Source organism: Ruditapes philippinarum, unplaced genomic scaffold (genome assembly GCF_026571515.1).
Source record: "Ruditapes philippinarum isolate M1 unplaced genomic scaffold, ASM2657151v2 ctg4215_1_1_1_1, whole genome shotgun sequence".
NCBI lineage: Eukaryota > Metazoa > Mollusca > Bivalvia > Venerida > Veneridae > Ruditapes > Ruditapes philippinarum.
The window spans coordinates 26,245-40,980 of NW_026854893.1; the positions used below are offsets into that span (position 1 = coordinate 26,245).

The window sequence follows — 14,736 nt, forward strand, 5'->3', positions numbered from 1 at the left end:
TTCATACGTATCGTAAAATACCCTCTTTAATATTAAAAAGGAGATTAATTGTTTTCATAGGCTGTATAAACTAAACAGTATATAGAGAAATTAGTCACAAATTTCAGTATATATATTTATGATGAGAAGACCACACATGCAAATAAATTTATCATCATATATAGTTTAAAAGTTCTGATGTAAAATGGTCAAGTTTGAGGTTTGTGGCAGGACGATTCACTACCGATGCTCACACTAAAGGTTATACAAAGTGCACTTGGATTGCTTGACACTTTCCTCTTCTATGAAAGTACACGTATTCCCTTTAAATACATTATATTCTTATAATAATGAAATCGTGAATAGAATTATATTTCGTGGAAAATATTTAAATTTTCATATTTATATCTTTAAAAATATGCAAGCATTTCACAGTTGAACACTAAATTATCACAGTATATGGATTGTTTTAGAATCAATGTATTTATTCTCTTTCAATATTGAACATGTGGATTTGCCCTTTATAGTTATATCTGGATTAAATTCCATGGACTATTTAGATTTCTCACTTATCTTCCGACATATATTATAATAACAGTAGCAAAATCTGAAATATTACTTTCATTTTCTATTTCTAACAGAAAACAATAACAGGGTATTGGAAATAAGTTTAATTATGCTCCAGTAGCTAGAGGTGATATTAATCTCTTGAAAGTCGTTTTGGGCGTTCTTTTAGGAATTCCGTTTTTTCTATTTTACACTTATTTTTTTTATTCGTTAAAGAAATTAAACGTATATTGCAATCTCCACCATACTTAAGTTAAGGAAAGTTTTATAAAATATAATCGCCGTTTACTTTTTAAACAATACCAAGAAACCAACCGCATTACACAACTTTGCGTTGTTTAACACCACATTACGCCATTTTTAGCTCACTAAATATGGCTGACGAAATAGCGAAAGCCCAAGTGGCTGAACCGACTGAAGACACTATATTTGGAAAAATAGCTAGAGGCGACATACCTTGTAAATTTATTTACGAAGATGAAAAGGTAAAAATTGATGTTACTCATAAACAATCAAATGACATTCCTCTCATTTCTTAGGAAATGGAGTAACAGAAATTAATTGTACGGTTCGTCCTCGAGCAGTGTCGTACTTGCCAAATAAATTTCATTAATTCTACTTTCTGAAAGAATAAATTAATTTAATAAAATTTAATACTTGACTTGATTCTTTTATTTCCAACTGGATTTGGTATCACAAAAAGATAAAGTGAAATAAATTAAAATGTTATGCCCTACTGATGACTAAGTAACATAGGCTCATAGCTTTAGTTTTTCCTGTCAGTCTTTTCAAGTGTTCAGATATAAAACTCAATGCCGTTGTCACATAATTATTTGGCAATCTCCTGGATTAGATGCCTGGATTTTTTTTCAGGAATAAAACTTTTATAATTATGATATTTTCTTCAGTTATATGAATTGATATTTTCAGTATGTAGCCTTCATTTATACAATGTATTGATATTTATTTTCAGTGTGTAGCCTTCAATGATATGAGCCCTCAGGCTCCAACACATTTCCTTGTCATCCCGAGAAAACCTATACAGATGTTAGAGAAGGCCGATGATGCAGAAGAGCAGGTATGTGCCATATGTAAATTTACGCACTGCGCCGGGTGTGCGTTACCATAGTTTTTAAATTCGCTGTTACGGACAAGCTTTGTGAGTTATCAGATTAGATAAAGCATCAGTTTATAGGTATTGTTTTCCGATTAAGTGTGATATACATGTATATCAATAAGTGATATGTTGAAAATTCTTCAAATGACAGTCACATTCCGGTTTATTTTTGATCATCCCTTGTATATGAAAATTATAATTAAATGAAGTTCAATTTAAATTTATTTTGGAAGCTTTGACCTATGTGAGATAAAAGTTAACTAGGCTATTGATACATTTTATAAATCGGCCCTGACCAAGAATATTTAGCCGAGTGCCACACATGTTTTCACATTTTTGTTTTTCGTGTAACTTCATTATGAAGGAGGAGATGCACTGTCATATTCTGCCCTTGATAAGGGATAAGTCACTTTTATGTCATTGGGTAAGATGTTTCATAAGTATCAATTTTAAGCTTTTTTATCAAGGACAGAACAAATTTTATAGTAAATTATTTCATTTTTTACTTAATTTCTTTAAAGAAAAAATACACAAATTTGTATTACCTTTTCAGTTGCTGGGACATTTGTTGTTGGTTGCCAGGAGGGTTGCTAAGGAACAAGGTCTGACCAATGGCTACAGACTGACCATAAATAATGGAAAAGACGGCGGCCAATCAGTTTATCATTTACATATCCATGTGATGGGTGGTAGGCAGATGATGTGGCCTCCAGGATAACTTGATAACAGAAAGGTCAACACTGTGTGCAAAGGTCAATGAGTGTCCTTCAACTTTGACCTTTGATATATTTTAATTTCATAGTAGTTAACTTATCCTCCCAGCATAAACATTCTTCACTTATCATCATTATATATAGTTACAAGTATACTCGGTAAACCATGGGTACTCATTACGTTTACACTTCATTCGTAATGAATGTAGTTCAGCGAAATCAGAATCTGTGGGTTCTGACAATGATTTACTAGTAAGTTTAACTTGTTTAGTTACTAGTATATGTTAATAAGAATTTAATCTAATATTTATAAAAGTTTATAACCATGTTTAAGAATGTCTTGTGCAATGTTTTAAATTGTAAGACAATTAAGGTAATCATGGTCATGCTGGTAAAATTCAATAAATACAAGTCATAGAAACATACATGTTGTAATTTTATCTTTGATATCCTACAATCTTCATGAGAATGATTGACTTACAAGGAGTATATTATAACATGCAGATGTGTAAATGGCAGGTGGTCAAAAATTTAATGGCCTGATTTGTGAACACATCACTGCAGAAATCCTTCTGGAGACATAGAAAATACTCAGAAATTTAGAGGCTTGGGTAGAACCTTGATTACTAATCATTTTCTTGGTACAGTAATACCTTTGTATTTTGTTTTTTTGGGTCATTATGTTTTCGTAATGTCAACTGCCTGTACAGTCATGTAGTCTCAACTTTTAAGTTTTAAAAGTTTGCCGAAGCAGAAGGTGTAGGTGTATTAAAGAGACTCTAATGAGGATTTTTGAAATGACGGTACTGCAAATACTTCTCTGAGATTTGTTAAGCATTTATCAAAGGTCTGGGCCAAAAATTTGCATGCAAATTTTCAGATAATTTTCACATTTTTTTTGTGGAATAATAATTTCTATTGTGCAAAACAACCAAAAAAAAATGAAAAGTGTTACATGTTTCAATCAATTTGGGTAAGAATAACACTAAAATTGCTGTTCATTTTAATTGGTTCATTTGAATCTATGTAAGAATTTTAAATTTTATGTTCTTAGGCTTTTAACCTTAGTGAAGCTCCTTTAAATAAAAAGAGTCAGCTGACTTGAAGAATTTATATAGTTGTATACATTTATATGGAAATAACAATGCTTTCCTTTGGTTGGGTTCGATTTTTCATCACACCAACATAGTTGGGGTCATATGGCAATTTTCCAACTTTACAAGTGGAGGATGACCTCACATCATTTCAAGCACAAACAGTAGCTCAATTTTTATTTGATGGTAACTTTTTGGCATTTTGTACTTTAGTGTACTGAAAATAAGAAACAACACAAACCATTACTGAATTTCAGAATTTATTTTTTTGAAAAAAACATGAGCACAAAATTACACTGAAAAGAATGACAAAATATCTGATTCACACATTTATCCGATTGTCCGCTGTTTAAGTTGTGACCATGGAAACTCAAATCTGGATCCCTCCAAGAGCCCTTAGTCCAGGATTCCAGAAAAAAGCATTGTTGTGCTGAGTACATCTTCTTGTTATTGTTGAAATAAGGGCAATCATTTCATTGAAGGTTTGCTTAAAGTGACATTATGCTCATTTTTTCATTGTCAAGTTGAGCTGACCAAACGCTTATCTAAACTGAAAGTAACAGGTAAATTTTTATGGATATTTACAGGAATTTCATTAAGCCACCTAAGTTCTTTCATGGGAAGTAAATTACAAACTTGAAAGGAATTTATATGGCAAAATATAAATTTATTTCTATTTTCACCTGTTCATTCACCACAATACCCTTGGATGGACATAATGTCACTTTAAGAACTTTTCTCTAATAGCTAGAATAATGACAGGAGAGTTATTTCCCTTGTTACCTAAAGAATGGTCAAATCTGGACATAAAACTGTTTAGGAATTTAAATGATTCAGCATTATATAGTGAACAAACTAAAAAGTTTGTTTTGTGTCAATACAAGATAAAATGAGCCGCTTCACGACAAAACCAACATAATGCGTTTGCGACCAGCATATGGATCCAGACCAGCCTGCGCATCCGCACAGTCTGATCAGGATCCATGCTGATCACTATCAGTTTCTCTACTTCTTATAGGGTTTGTAAGCGAACAGCTAAATCCTGATCAGACTGCACGGATGCGCAGACTGGTCTGGATCCATGCTGGTCGCAAACGCATTATGTTTGTTTTGTCGTGACGCGACTCAAATAAATTTTCCACTTTATGGACAAACATCTAACAAAACATACATTCAACTCTTTACCAGTGAAAATATTCATCTTAATCTATATGATAACATACATTTATAACTTTCTTTTTAAATTTCACTTTTTTTCAAGACAATTAAACGACACCCAAACATTTTTTTTGCATAGCATCATATTCTGTTACAATATTCCATAAACAATCATAAATATACAACTGGGAATGTCTTCCATGTTTTTTTAATTTGATATACAGTATACATGTATATTGTAAACAAAAATAATCTCTGCCTTATACATTCAAACATGGATAAAACTCCTGTGTTATAACTATAACTATCAACACAGAAAAAAAAACAAGAGGGCCATGATGGCCCTGAGGTCGCTCACCTGTATATAGGCCCCCCAACCCCCCACCCCCCAACGTTGCAGAGCCAATTTAACCCAAGGGCTTTTATTTGCACAAACTTGGTAGACACCCATAAGAAGATGTTTCATGCTAAACATTTAAGCTCTAGCTCATTGGGCTTTTTAAAAGAAGATTTTTTTTAAGTTTTTACTATACACATATAGTTAAAAACAATGACACCCCTGGGGCCGGGCCAGTTTTGACCCCAGGGCTTTTATTTGAACAAACTTTGTAGACACTTACTAGAAGATGTTTCATGCTTAATATCTAAACTCTAGCTATTTGGGTTTTTTTCAAAGAAGATTTAAAGTTTTTGATAAACACATATAAAGAAAATCAATGACCCCCGGGGCGGGGCCAATTTTGACCCCTGGGCTTGTATTTGAACAAACTTGGTAGACACCTATTAGAACATGTTTGATGCTCAATATCTTAGCCATCAATGAAAATCAATGACCCCCCGGGGCGGGGCCAATTTTGACCCCAGGGCTTTTATTTGAACAAACTTGGTAGACACTCACTAGAAGATGTTTCTTGCCAAATATCTAAGCTCTAGCTCTTTGAGTTCTTTAAAAGAATATTTTTAAGTTTTTACTATATGCATATAGGGAAAATCAATGACCCCCGGGGCAGGGCCAATTTTCACCCCAGGGCTTTTATTTGAACAAACTTGGTAGACACCCATTAGAACATAATTCATGCTAACTATCTTAGCTCTAGCTCTTTGGGTTCTTTAAAAGAAGATTTTTTAAGTTTTTACTATATGCATATAGGGAAAATCAATGACCCCCCGGGGCGGGGCCAATTTTGACCCCAGGGCTTTTATTTGAACAAACTTGGTAGACACTCACTAGAAGATGTTTCATGCCAAATATCTAAGCTCTAGTTCTTATGGTTTTTTAAAAGAAGATATTTAAAGTTTTTTCTTTCGGTTGCCATGGCAACAAGAGTTCTGCATGGAATTAAATTCTTTGAACAATTTTTAAAGGTGACCACCAAAGGAACATTCCTGTGAAGTTTGGATGAAATTGGCTTAGTGGTTTATGAGGAGATGTCATTTAAAGTAAAAGTTTACGGACGGACGACGGACGGACGGACGACGGACGAAAAGTGATCACAAAAGCTCACCCTGTCACTTTGTGACAGGTGAGCTAAAAATAAACAAAAAAAATTTGATCCGCAACCTTATTGAGGTAAACTGATACAAATTGTCCCATACTTTATAAAGAAAAAAAAAAAAAAAAAATAAAAAAAAATAAAACAAATATTGTATAACCCATGTGTACAACCAATATCAGGTATATGTAAAATGAAATATAAAGTACAAATAAATATCTTAACTAAACAAAAAAGAAGTTCAAATGTATGTACCAAACCTTTACTTAATCTTCCAGGGATCAAAGATGTAAATAATGTGGAATTCCTATTAAACACCCCCGGGGGCTAAATATTTTCCAAAAGTGGGCTTTTATTTAAACACTGTTTTTTCTAAATCCAAAATTTATTGTAAATACATTTTCTGAGCCAGAGTCTGCAATTTTCATATAATCATGTTATGATTTATGCTTCTGAGGGATCACATTTCTCCAGAGTTTTAAACAAGAGTTTGAAAGTTTATATGAACATTTTTGTGTTTACTAAAACGTCCAAATTTGACAATAAATGAACTTAAAGGTGGCTGTACAATAAAGTTTGTTTATAATTTGTTTAAAGGTGTCAAATTTGACAATGAATGAACATAGATTAAAGGTGGCAGAAAATGGTTTTTGATCAAAAGTGGCTGTACAATATTAAAAGTTTGTTTATAATTTGTGTAAAGGTGTCAAATTTGATAATGAATGAACATAGATTAAAGGTGGCAGAATATGGCCTTTGTTTAAAGGTTGCTGTACAATAAAGTTTGTTTATAATTTGTTTAAAGGTGTCAAATTTGACAACGAATGAACTTAATTAAAGGTTGCAGAAAATGGTCTTTGATCAAAGGTGGCTGTACAATAAAGTTTGTTAGGTGGCAAATTTGACAATGAACTTAATTAAAGGTTGCAGAAAATGGTCTTTGATCAAAGGTGGCTGTACAATTAAGTTTGTTTATAATTTGTTTCAAAATTTGTTTAAGGGTGGCACATTGAACTGCAATTAAAAATCCTTACTTACATAATGCATTAAAACAACTACATTTGTACACACATACAGAAACACACACACACACTTGCTGCATAACACAATAATGCAATCACTTATAAAGTGAGAATCATATCATAGATAAACATACAAATTTGATCTTTAAATAAGGGCAAAAATGAAATACGGTAATAAAATAAGTTATTTAGCACTTCTACTAATATGAGCAAGTACATGATATTTAAATTTGGCCATTAAAAATCTGAAATCTTGTTTTTGAAGTAAAATAAGGCCACTGAAAATTTAATACCATTAATGCCATTATACTGGTCTTGTAAACAAAATTTTACTGCCATTATAAATTAAAGTATAAAAAATGTCTTCTTAGCAAAATGAGGCCATTAGAACATCAAAAAACCTGTCTTCAAATAAAACGACTGATAATTAGAAGTTTAAAATGTGCCATAAAATCAAGGTAAAATTAAGACTAATAATAAGAAGTTTAAAATGTGTCATAAAATCAAAATTAGGTCTTAGCATTTTAAAAACTCACCTAGGCAAAATAAGGTCACTGTTTTCTTTGAAAGCTAATTCAGGTCATACTGATTTTAACTCTTTATCTTCAAAGTAAGATAACATTACAAATTAATCTATTTATAGATGTTTTCCGGAACTTGGCAAAGATATGGGAGGTTTTTCCCCATCTAAGCCTCGAGTAACAAACAAATCTTTTGTCATTATAGCTTCTTAGTGTACTACCATTCACAATAGAGTGGTAGACATGTTGCACTTACTGATAATTTTACCAAGATGTCAGTGTATAAGTTTGTAACCCAGGAATCGATGGAACCCCCCCCCCACCCCAAAAAAAAAACCAAAACAAACAACAACATTTGCAGAGCTCCCAGTATGTTTTTTTCATGTATTGTGTATTCATTGTTCTATAATTTTTGCATATAAAATACAATGATGTTACTTAATATAATATGATTATTTTACAACGGTGTAAGTATATATGAGCCGCGTCATGACAAAACCAACATAATGGGTTTGCGACCAGCATGGATCCAGACCAGCCTGCGCCTCCGCGCAGTGTGATCAGGATCCATGCTGTTCGCTATCAGTTTCTCTACTTGTTATAGGGTTTGTAAGCGAACAGCATGGATCCTGATCAGACTGAGTGCAGGCTAGTCTGGATCCATGCTGGTCGCAAACCCATTATGTTGGTTTTGTCATGACGCGGCTCATATATATATAAAGTGAATGATCAAAGTGAAAACTAATCTAGTACACATTCTTGGCTAAACAGTTACATTAGATCTTGAGCAAAACTGTTCAATTCATCACAACAGTTACTGGAAAATCATTATTATGCGTGTGGCACTAATTTTTGTGGTTTTGTGGATAGGTCTATCCATGAATTTAAGATCCAACGAAATTTCATTTCGTCTGCTTAAGGCTATTTTGCATGTTATTTACATTTTACCTTTTGGCAAAATAAATGGTCCATGAAGTTAAGAACCCATGAAAATGTTGTTTTTTTGTGTGTGACAAAACCACGAAATTTCATTCCCATGAAATTAATTGAATTCGCAGTAATCAGTATAGTTAACAGCATATCAAGGGTTGACTGCAAAACTGCAGTAACTTATATGAAATAAAGGACTTACAACAGTTTTGCCATCAACCCCCAATATATAATGACGCACTCTCAACTCTTGTATCTGTATGATCGCAGGTTGTATTCCTTAACTATTTACAACATTTCCAAAGACATTTCTAAAGTTATTAATACCAATCTTTTATCAAATTGTGCAAATATTATAATAAATAATTGAGCTGTGTCATGACAAAACCAACATAGTGCATTTGTGACCATCATGGATTCAGACCAGCCTGTGCATCCGCGCAGTCTGATCAGGATCAATGCTGTTCACTATCAATTTCTCTGCTTGTTATAGGGTTTGTAAGTGAACAGCATGGATCCTGATCAGACTGCACGGATGGGCAGGCTGGTCTGGATCCATGCTGGTCGCAAGCGTATCATGTTGGTTTTGTCATGGCGCAGCTCAAATGTTTTTGTTAGTGTGAGACAAATGAGTCCCTTTAAAAGAAGGAGGTTAAACATGTAATAGTATAAAAGACGTATTATGAAAAACTTACAATATCGCTATTAACACTCACACGTATTTGGCACATTTGCCGTGCAAATAATGGTCAAATTATCATAAAGATCATCAAGAACAAAATTACCTTGATAACACTGTGCATCAGTTCTTTCCTTTTTGTTTAATTTGAGCAGTAAAGTCTTCTTTTTATTCTTTTTTTTTTTAAATGATAAATACAGTGGAATATTAATGATTAACTGTTAACATTTGTGAATAAATGATTGTCATACATTGAACATGTTGGTAAAATTCTAAAAATTCTTCAATAAATATCAACACTTTTATAGTATATCCTGTGTCAAAAAACAACTCAATAAAATGCCTCTTTTTGACATTCACATATTTTAAACAAGAGGGCCATGATGGCCCTGAGGTCGCTCACCTGTATATAGGCCCCTGGAGCGGGGCCACTTTAAAGCCAAGGCTTTTATTTGAACAAACTTGGAAGACACCCATTAGAAGATGTTTCATGATGTTAAGTTTTTACTACACACATATAATGAAAAACAATGACCTTCCCACCCCCCACCCCCTGGCAGGGCCAATTTTAATCCAAAGGCTTTTATTTGAACAAACTTGGTAGACACCCATAAGATGTTTCATGCTGAACATCTAAGCTCTAGCTCGTTGTGTTTTTTAAAAGAACATTTTTCTAAGTTTTTACTATACACATATAGTTGAATACAATGAGACCCCTGGGGCGGGACCAATTTTGACCCAAGGGCTTTTATTTGAACAATCTTGGTAGACACTCATTAGAAGATGTTCCATGCTTAATATCTTAGCTCTAGCTCTTTGGGTTCTTTAAAAGAAGATTTTTTTAAGTTTTTACTATATGCATATAGGGAAAATCAATGACCCCCTGGGGCAAGGCTAATTTTGACCCCAGGGCTTTTATTTGAACAAACTTGGTAGACACCCATTAGAAGATGTTTCATGCTAAATATCTTAGCTCTAGCTCTTTGGGTTCTTTAAAAGAAATTTTTTTAAGTTTTAGGGAAAATCAATGACCCCTGGGGCGGGGCCACTTTTGACCCCAGGGCTTTTATTTGAACAAACTTGGTAGACACCCATTAGAAGATGTTTCATGCTAAATATCTTAGCTCTAGCTCTTTGGGTTCTTTAAAAGAAAATTTTTTAAGTTTTTACTATATGCATATAGGGAAAATCAATGACCCCCTGGGGCGGGGCCAATTTTGACCCCAGGGCTTTTATTTGAACAAACTTGGTCGACATCCATTAGAACATGTTTCATGCCAAATATCTAAGCTCTAGCTTTTTGGGTTTTTTAGAAGAAGATTTTTTAAGTTTTTACTATATGCATATAGGGAAAATCAATGACCCCCTGGGGCGGGGCCAATTTTGACCCCAGGGCTTTTATTTGAACAATCTTGGTAGACACTTATTAGAAGATGTTTCATGCCAAATATCTTAGCTCTTGCTCTTTGGGTTCTTTAAAAGAAGATTTTTTTAAGTTTTTACTATATGCATATAGGGAAAATCAATGACCCCCTGGGGCGGGGCCAATTTTGACCCCAGGGCTTTTATTTGAACAATCTTGGTAGACACTTATTAGAAGATGTTTCATGCCAAATATCTTAGCTCTTGCTCTTTGGGTTCTTTAAAAGAAGATTTTTTTAAGTTTTTACTATATGCATATAGGGAAAATCAATGACCCCCTGGGGCGGGGCCAATTTTGACCCCAGGCCTTTTATTTGAACAATCTTGGTAGACACTTATTAGAAGATGTTTCATGCTTAATATCTTAGCTCTAGCTCTTTGGGTTCTTTAAAAGAAAATTCTTTTAAGTTTTTACTATATGCATATAGGGAAAATCAATGACCCCCTGGGGCGGGGCCAATTTTGACCCCAGGGATTTTATTTGAACAATCTTGGTAGACACTCACTAGAAGATGTTTCATGCCAAATATCTAAGCTCTAGCTCTTTTGGTTTTCTAGAAGAAGATGTTTAAAGTTTTTTCTTTTGGTTGCCATGGCAACCAGAGTTCTGCATGGAATCGAATTCTTTGAACAACTTTGTTAAGGCTTCACACAAGGAACATCCCTGTGAAGTTTCATTATGATCTTCCTTATGGTTTCAGAGGAGATGTCGTTAGAAAAGTGTGAACGGACAACGTACGACTGACGACATACGACAGACGAAAAGTGATCCTAATAGCTCACCCTGAGCATATGCTCAGGTGAGCTAATAAAAACAGGGTTATAATTATGTTTAAAAAATGTAAAATTGGAATGTAGTACATGTGTTCAATAAAATTTAATAATAACAAGAGGGCCATGATGGCCCTGAGGTCGCTCACCTGTATATAGCCCCCCCACCCCAATTTTTACCCAAGGGCTTTTATTTGTTTATTTGAACAGACTTGGTAGACACCCATAAGAAGATGTTTCATGCTAAACATCTAAGTTCTAGCTCATTGGGTTTTTTAAAAGAAGATTTTTAAAGTTTTTACTATACACATATAGTTAAAAACAATGACACCCCTGGGGAAGGGCCAGTTTTGACCCCCGGGCTTTCATTTGAACAAACTTTGTTGATATTTACTTAAAGATGTTTCATGCTTAATATCTAAACTCTAGCTATTTGGGTTTTTTCAAAGAAGATTTTTAAGTTTTTGCTATACACATACTAGAACTCCGCGAGTTGGATGTGTCGCCTTGTGAACAATGTAGTTTAGGAGAAATGGCCAGGACAAAAATGAAATTTGAAAATCAACAAAGGGCAATAACTCAAAAAATAAGAAATGCAGAGCAGCAGTTTCTGTGCACGGCACTTCTTATCAATAAGATCTATCATCCTATTAAGTTTCATATCTAAAGCTTTTATAATTATTGAGAAATGGCCTGGACAAAAATAAAGTATGAAAATAAACAAAGGACAATAACTCAAAAAATAAGAAATGCAGAGTACCAGTTCTTGGGCACTGCACTTCTTCTTAATGAGATCTATCATCCTATGAAGTTTCAAGTCCATAGCTTTTTTACTTTAGGAGAAATGGCCCGTACAAAAATAAAGTATGAAAATTAACAAAGGGCAATAACTCAAAAAATAAGAAATGCAGAGTACCAGTTCTTGTGCACTGCACTTCTTCTTAATGAGATCTATCATCCTATGAAGTTTCAAGTCCATAGCTTTTTTACTTTAGGAGAAATGGCCCTGACAAAAATAAAGTATGAAAATTAACTTTAAGTCCATAGCTTTTTTACTTTAGGAGAAATGGCCCGTACAAAAATAAAGTATGAAAATTAACAAAGGGCAATAACTCAAAAAATAAGAAATGCAGAGTACCAGTTCTTGTGCACTGCACTTCTTCTTAATGAGATCTATCATCCTATGAAGTTTCAAGTCCATAGCTTTTTTACTTTAGGAGAAATGGCCCTGACAAAAATAAAGTATGAAAATTAACAAAGGGCAATAACTCAAAAAATAAGAAATGCAGAGTACCAGTTCTTGTGCACTGCACTTCTTCTTAATGAGATCTATCATCCTATGAAGTTTCAAGTCCATAGCTTTTATACTTTAGGAGAAATGGTCCGGACAAAAATAAAGTATGAAAATTAACAAAGGGCAATAACTCAAAAAATAAGAAATGCAGAGTACCAGTTCTTGTGCACTGCACTTCTTCTTAATGAGAACTATCATCCCATGAAGTTTCAAGTCCATAGCTTTTATACTTTAGGAGTAATGGCCCGGACAAAAATGAAGTATGAAATTTTAACAAAGGGCAATAACTAAAAAAATAGGAAGTGCAGAGTACCGGTTCTTATGCACTGCACTTCCGGTCATTATAAGAAGCATGCATACCAAGTTTGAAGTCAATCCAACTTATAATGACTGACTTATGCTCCGGACAAGCTTAAGGGGACGCCGACGCCGACACCGACAACGACACCGACGCCGACAACGACGACGACGCCGCCGACAAAAGTAATCCCTATATGTCGCCTTTTTCAAGGCGACACAATAAGGAAAATCAATGACCCCACCGGGCGGGGCCAGTTTTGACCCCAGGGCTTTTATTTGAACATACTTGGTAGACACCCATTAGAACATGTTTCATGCTAAATATCTTAGCCTAGCTCTTTGAGTTCTTTAAAAGAAGATTTTTTAAGTTTTTGGGGCGGGGCCAATTTTGACCCCAGGGCTTTTATTTGAACAAACTTGGTAGACACTCATTAGAAGATGTTTCATGCTAAATATCTTAGCTCTAGCTCTTTGGGTTCTTTAAAAGAAGATTTTTTAAGTTTTTACTATATGCATATAGGGAAAATCTATGACCCCCTGGGGCGGGGTCAATTTTGACCCCAGGGCTTTTATTTGAACAAACTGGGTAGACATTCACTAGAAGACGTTTCATACCAAATATCTAAGCTCTAGCTCTTATGGTTCTTTAAAAGAAGATTTTTTAAGTTTTTACTATATGCATATAGGGAAAATCAATGACCCCCCGGGGCAGGGTCAATTTTGACCCCAGGGCTTTAATTTGAACAAACTTGGTAGACACTCACTAGAAGATGTTTCATGCTTAATATCTTAGCTCTAGCTCTTTGGGTTCTTTAAAAGAAGATTTTTTAAGTTTTTACTATATGCATATAGGGAAAATCAATGACCCCCTGGGGCGGGGCCAATTTTGACCCCAGGGCTTTTATTTGAACAAACTTGGTAGACACTCACTAGAAGATGTTTCATGCCAAATATCTAAGCTCTAGCTCTTAGGGTTGTTTAAAAGAAGATATTTAAAGATTTTTCTTTCGGTTGCCATGGCAACCAGAGTTCTGCATGGAATTAAATTCTTTGAACAATTTTTAAAGGTGACCACCAAAGGAACATTCCTGTGAAGTTTGGATGAAATTGGCTCAGTGGTTTATGAGGAGATGTCATTTAAAGCAAAAGTTTACGGACGGACGACGGACGGACGACGGCCGGACGAAAAGCGATCACAAAAGCTCACCCTGTCACTTTGTGACAGGTGAGCTAAAAATATAAGTAATACTTTTTTTGCACCGGATTAACAAAAAAAAAAAAGAACCATTCACAAAAGCTTACAAAAAAAAAATTAAACTGTTTCAAGTTAAATGAAAATCAAAACAAAACTGTGCTTGAAGTCATGTGACAAATTATATTATCAAGCACATAAATAAAACTTGAAAAATACTTTTTTTTAAAGACTTATTTTTTTTTCTTTCCAAATTGCCATAAATTTTTTTTCAGTTTTTTTCCCAATTTTAGACAGGGGCCTTTCCTAAAATACTAGACGCCCGGAGAATATTAAACCATCATTATTTCAAGCATTAATATATAGTTAAAACTTTAAAACATGTATCCTTTCTAAAAACGAAAGCAATAAGATTATAAGATGAAGTTAATAAGATGAAATGTAAAAGAAACAAGATGAAACTAAAGAACAGTAACTATGTAAA

The 14,736-nt window shown here is 34.0% G+C and overlaps 1 protein-coding gene across 1 annotated transcript; it reads left to right on the plus strand.

Moving 5' to 3' along the window:
• The first annotated feature begins 869 nt into the window (after nt 1–869).
• Nucleotides 870–2,794, plus strand: LOC132741440 (adenosine 5'-monophosphoramidase HINT1-like). Its single transcript, XM_060729597.1, has 3 exons — nt 870–1,031; nt 1,520–1,624; nt 2,217–2,794. Exons 1-3 carry the CDS (start codon nt 921–923, stop codon nt 2,379–2,381), a joined length of 381 nt encoding a protein of 126 aa, XP_060585580.1. The 5' UTR covers nt 870–920; the 3' UTR covers nt 2,382–2,794.
• Nucleotides 2,795–14,736: the final 11,942 nt, after the last annotated feature.

What these genes read in the sequence shown, in the direction of transcription:
- LOC132741440 (XM_060729597.1), top strand. Translation starts at nt 921, where the DNA reads ATGGCTGACGAAATAGCGAAAGCCCAAGTGGCTGAACCGACTGAAGAC. An exon ending in TTATTTACGAAGATGAAAAG is followed by an intron (nt 1,032 to 1,519) that starts GTAAAAATTGAT and finishes ATTTATTTTCAG; the next exon opens with TGTGTAGCCTTCAATGATAT. An exon ending in CCGATGATGCAGAAGAGCAG is followed by an intron (nt 1,625 to 2,216) that starts GTATGTGCCATA and finishes TTACCTTTTCAG; the next exon opens with TTGCTGGGACATTTGTTGTT.